The sequence below is a fragment of the Limulus polyphemus genome, unplaced genomic scaffold, assembly GCF_000517525.1.
Source record: "Limulus polyphemus unplaced genomic scaffold, Limulus_polyphemus-2.1.2 Scaffold714, whole genome shotgun sequence".
Lineage (NCBI taxonomy): Eukaryota > Metazoa > Arthropoda > Merostomata > Xiphosura > Limulidae > Limulus > Limulus polyphemus.
This window is the reverse complement of record NW_013666324.1, coordinates 421793-426878: the sequence shown is the minus strand read 5'-3', so window position 1 is coordinate 426878 and position 5086 is coordinate 421793. Positions and strand designations below refer to the sequence as shown.

At 36.4% G+C, this 5086-nt stretch overlaps 1 protein-coding gene across 6 annotated transcripts in view; it reads right to left on the bottom strand.

The window, feature by feature from the left end:
- LOC106460123 (zinc finger E-box-binding homeobox 1-like) overlaps positions 1-5086 on the bottom strand; it is a 138996-nt gene that overhangs the window by 35806 nt on the left and 98104 nt on the right. For all 6 annotated transcript variants that reach the window (XM_013919806.2, XM_022386772.1, XM_022386773.1 and 3 more), the window contains exon 2: positions 1527-1967. In XM_013919806.2, coding sequence (XP_013775260.1) covers positions 1527-1967 — 441 coding nt within the window. The remainder of the gene's footprint in view (positions 1-1526; positions 1968-5086) is intronic.

Genomic DNA, 5086 nt, shown 5'->3' with positions numbered 1-5086 from the left:
TTGTTTTGTTATTAAGTCACAGTGTTAGTAGCTGTTGTTTTGTTATTAAGTCACACTGTTAGTAGCTATGTTAGTAGCTGTTGTTTTCAGCTACTAACACCGTGATTTAATAACTGTGACTTAATAACAAAACAACTGTTAGTAGTTGTTGTTTTGTTATTAAGTCACACTGTCAGTAGTAGTTGTTTTGTTATTAAGCACACAGCTACAAAAAGAGCCATCTGTGCTCTCCCCACCACGAGTAGGAAACCCGGTTTCTAGCGGCATAAGGCAGCAGACATACCGCTGTGCCACTTGGGGGAGGAGTATTATTAGAAGCCCACATTGCATTTTTTTGGCTAGACTGCTAGGTGATATCAGTCAGATATATTTTGTGTTTATGTGTGTGTGTGTGAAATGATTTCTTAGTCAAATATATTTTGTGTTTGTGTGTATGAAGTGATTGCTTAGATATATTTTGTGTTTGTGTGTATGAAGTGATTGCTTAGATATATTTTGTGTTTATGTGTGTGTGAAATGATTTCTTAGTCAGATATATTTTGTGTTTATGTGTGTATGAAGTGATTGTTTAGATATATTTTGTGTTTAAGTGTATGAAGTGATTGTTTAGACATATTTTGTGTTTATGTGTGTAGGAAGTGATTGTTTAGATATATTTTGTGTTTATGTGTGTGTGAAATGATTGCTTAGATATATTTTGTGTTTACGTGTGTATGAAGTGATTGCTTAGATATATTTTGTGTTTGTGTGTGTATGAAGTGATTGCTTAGATATATTTTGTGTTTGTGTGTGTATGAAGTGATTGCTTAGATATATTTTATGTTTGTGTGTGTATGAAGTGATTTCTTAGATATATTTTGTGTTTATGTGTGTATGAAGTGATTTCTTATTCAGATGTCTACCTGAATAATACAGTTGACCAATTACAACAAAAAATACACCTACAGTTATGTCAGTATCAAGGGCACTAAACCAAATCAAACAACAAGAATAACACAGCTACACTAATGCCAGTATCAAGGGCACTAAACCAAATAAAACAACAACAACACAGCTACACTGATGTCGGTATCAAGGGCATTAAACCAAATAAAACAACAAGAATAACACAGCTACACTAATGCCAGTATCAAGGGCACTAAACCAAATAAAACAACAATACAGCTACACTAATGTCGGTATCAAGGGCACTCAACCAAATAAAACAACAACAATACAGCTATACTAATGTCAGTATCAAGGGTACTAAACCAAATAACACAACAACAATACAGCTACACTAATGTCAGTATCAAGGGCACTAAACCAAATAACACAACAACAATACAACTACAATCATGTCAGTCTCACGCACACAAAATCATGTACAACAACAATACTCCTATGTACATTGTTAATATCAGAATATTTCTTTACATTTAAACTTGATATTGGCTTTCAATTAGTCCATAATATCACATTTGCAACTAATTATCATTAGTTTGGCTGTAATAAAGTGTGGATAATACTTATCCAATTTGTCTTACCGTTAGGTTGGTAACGCCTATCTTCGTCAACTTTCATTTCTTTGCCTTCCTCTGGGAAATTGTCATTTTGTCCCAAGTTCTCTTGGTTTGTTTCTTCTTCTTTATGCACTTCTTCGTCCGGTTCTCTCTTAATAACGAGCCTTGGTTTAAATTTTACATCCAAATCATTTCCACAAGATCCATCAAGACCGGTTCGATTATCATCACCGCATGTTCCAACCGCCATATCTGATGTCAACTGAAAGCCGTTTCTAAGGCTACCGTTGCTAAGATCTGGCAAGTTTAGAACGTTTTGTAAAGCCTTCTGCACATTGTTAGATTCAACTTGTTGTGCGTGGTCTCTGAACGTAGGAGCTATAGAAACATACGATTCTGGGTAATATTCTTCTAGGTTTGAAATATCTAAAGATCCCACTTCTTCTGGCATATCCTCAATTTCGACTGATGACATGAAAGATAATAAAAATAAAGAAATGTTTTTAATTTGTCATTAAAAACATTAATTAAAACATTTTTAATTTTATAATTTTTTTATTATCAATCTTCTTATATGACGGGAATATGTTGCTTTACAAAGCAGTAAAACTGCAAAATTTATCGTAAAAAAATTGCATCTGATAAAAAAAAATACCCAGTTTTTGTCTGTTCTGAAAATACGTAGGTTTTTTTTTTCAGGGGGGGGAAGAGTCAAAACGAAATGAGTCAATAACAACAAGAGTTCGGGAAACAATAACTTTTAAAAATTAGGAGCTATGAGAAACATTATCTATATTCGCGAAGCACTGTGGGGGATCTTATCTCCTAGACCCCCCCCCCCCACACACACACCCAGGGTTATTTATTTTCAAATAAACAGATTAGGACTTTCTACACCTCCAATTTTATTGCTTGCAATCAATGATCGTGCACGCGCGTTCGAACACTACTTAAGCTTGTCTAGATGAAACACGATTTAAAAAGATTTATGTTATTTTTAGGCAGTGAACCACTCAGGAATTTAATTTCGTAACAAGATTGCTCGAACGAAAATATGTATAAAAACAAAACGTTTCACTTGGAAATAGGAGGGCGCTGGCATTTAGAAGAAGAAAAAAAAGTTTGCTTTTAAACTAGTTGTGGGACTAAACCATAGACACGTGTTTGCTTCTGTCTGATAAAAGAAACGTGATTAAAAAAGCAAATAACTGATTTAACTAAGATGTTAATGATAATGTCTACGTCTGTGCAGTGACAAATATATACTTTCCTGATGCAGCGTTAACACAGTTTAAACGCCGTAAAACCGTAATGGGAAACATAATACAGTAGTGTCTGGGAATATGGACGCTACTGTAACGACAAAAATTACAATCTGCTTATTGTCTACTTCCTGCTAAGCCTTTATGTTATTTAAAATTTTCAAGTACATTCAAGTGACAATTGATTCAAAATAATTTATCTTAAAATGTCATAAAATGTGTTTAGCAAAGTCAAATTGGGCTATCTGCCGTGTCCACTGCGGGTGGAATCGAACCCCGGATTTAAGTGTTCTAATTCCGTATATTTGCCGTAGTTCCACCGGGGGGAGGGACACGTTGTGTAATACCGAAACAAATAGGTAGACTAGAAAATGTTGGTATTTCATATTTATTATTTGCAAATGATGATTTTTGTTCTTCAGAGTTATACACAAGACCTATCTACACATACCAGTCTCTAATTTTTAGCTGACAGTTTGTTTTGTTTGTTTTTTGAATTTCGCGCAAAGCTACAAGAGGGCTATCTGCGCTAGCCGTCCCTAATTTAGCAGTGTAAGAGTAGACGGAAGGCAGCTAGTCATCACCACCCACCGCCAACTCTTGGGCTACTCTTTTACCAACGAATAGTGAGATTGACCGTCACATTATAACGCCCCCACGGCTGAAAGGGCGAGCATGTTTGGTGTGACAGGGATTCGAACCAGCGACCCTCAGATTGCTTGTCGAGTGCCTTAACCACCTGGCCATGCTGGGCCAATTAGCTGACAGACTGGAGGGAATGCAAAAAAGCATTCATCGCCTACTCTTCAGCTACTCCACTTTAATCGAATTGGCAAACTTGGCCGCCATTTTTATAGTGCACCACGGTCCCAAAATGCGGATAACGTTTTTGTAGCAATCAGTTACGAACCATAAACCTTCGCATTTCAAAGATCGGGTACGATTAACAACCACTAGGAGACGCTCAGTCCCAGAATTCTACAAAGATGCATATTGTGGTATCAGAAACACGAAGCTAAAACTTTACCTATAACTCTTCTTTCATGACATCGTCATTATTTGAAATACAGATTACCAGAGAAGCTTTTAGCTATACAAAACAATACTGTCTGAAAGTAATTATTTTGCTAAGCTGCTAGATAAAGGAAACAAAATACATCAACCTTCAATAGACCACTGTCAACTATTCAAATTACAAGTTTGAATTATATAAAATAAATTGAAGTGATTTGACACTGCACAAAACCAGATGAAGCGCTTCCGATTTGGCTGAAGTTTTCTACTGACACTTCTTCTAAACCCTCGTTCGTCTATGTAACTTAAGATGGCGTTCTCCGGTTACACGATGTCCAGAATACAAGAATTTGAAGATTCAATAACTTTATCCCACTAAATAAGATATCGATGCTGATTAAATCTATGCTATATGTTCTCAAATTTGTTGAAACATGAGTTTAATTTACACACACATATATATATAGATACATACTTTAGCTCAATTAACTGGTTGATCGTTTTCCAGACAGATCCCCAGGCTTTGCTTACTTCTGTGCTAGATTGATCGTTTGTTTGTTTGTAGTTAAGCACAAAGCTACACAATGGGCTATCTATGCTCTGCCCACCACAGGTATCGAAACCCGGATCCAGCGTTGTAAGTCCGCAGACATGCCGCTGTGCCACTGGGGGGGGGGGCTAGATTGACCGAGTGTGTTACCAGTTTGATGGATGTAGGAGCCTTCTTTTATATTTATTTTCTCTTATGTGATTCACATTTCATTACTTTAGTATTATTCCAATTTATTGTATGATATTCTTCACTGGCATGATGGGTTGTTGCAGATAGATAAGATTTTATCGAGTCTTGTATGTCTGTTTGATCCCCGAATTTTAACTTTCTCCAGTGCACTACAATCCACGTTCGTAGGTTTTTGCCTCTGTGATGGGTCTTTAGGAGGTTTTGTTTTACAACATCCCCTGTGAATGTGGATGCCAAACGGAATGATACTGATGTGCAAGAAACGGACTGGCAGGTATGCTACATGTAAACTGGAACAGACCTTTTGCTTGGAAGTGTTAACCATTATGTATGCTACATGTGAGTTGGAACAATCCTTTTGCTTGGAAGTGTTAACAATTCTGCATGCTACATGTGAGTTGGAACAGACCTTTTGCTTGGAAGTGTTAACCATTCTGTATGCTACATGTAAATTGGAACAGACCTTTTACTTGGCAGTGTTAACAATTCTGTATGCTACATGTAAATTGGAACAGACCTTTTACTTGGCAGTGTTAACCATTATGTATGCTACATGTAAATTGGAA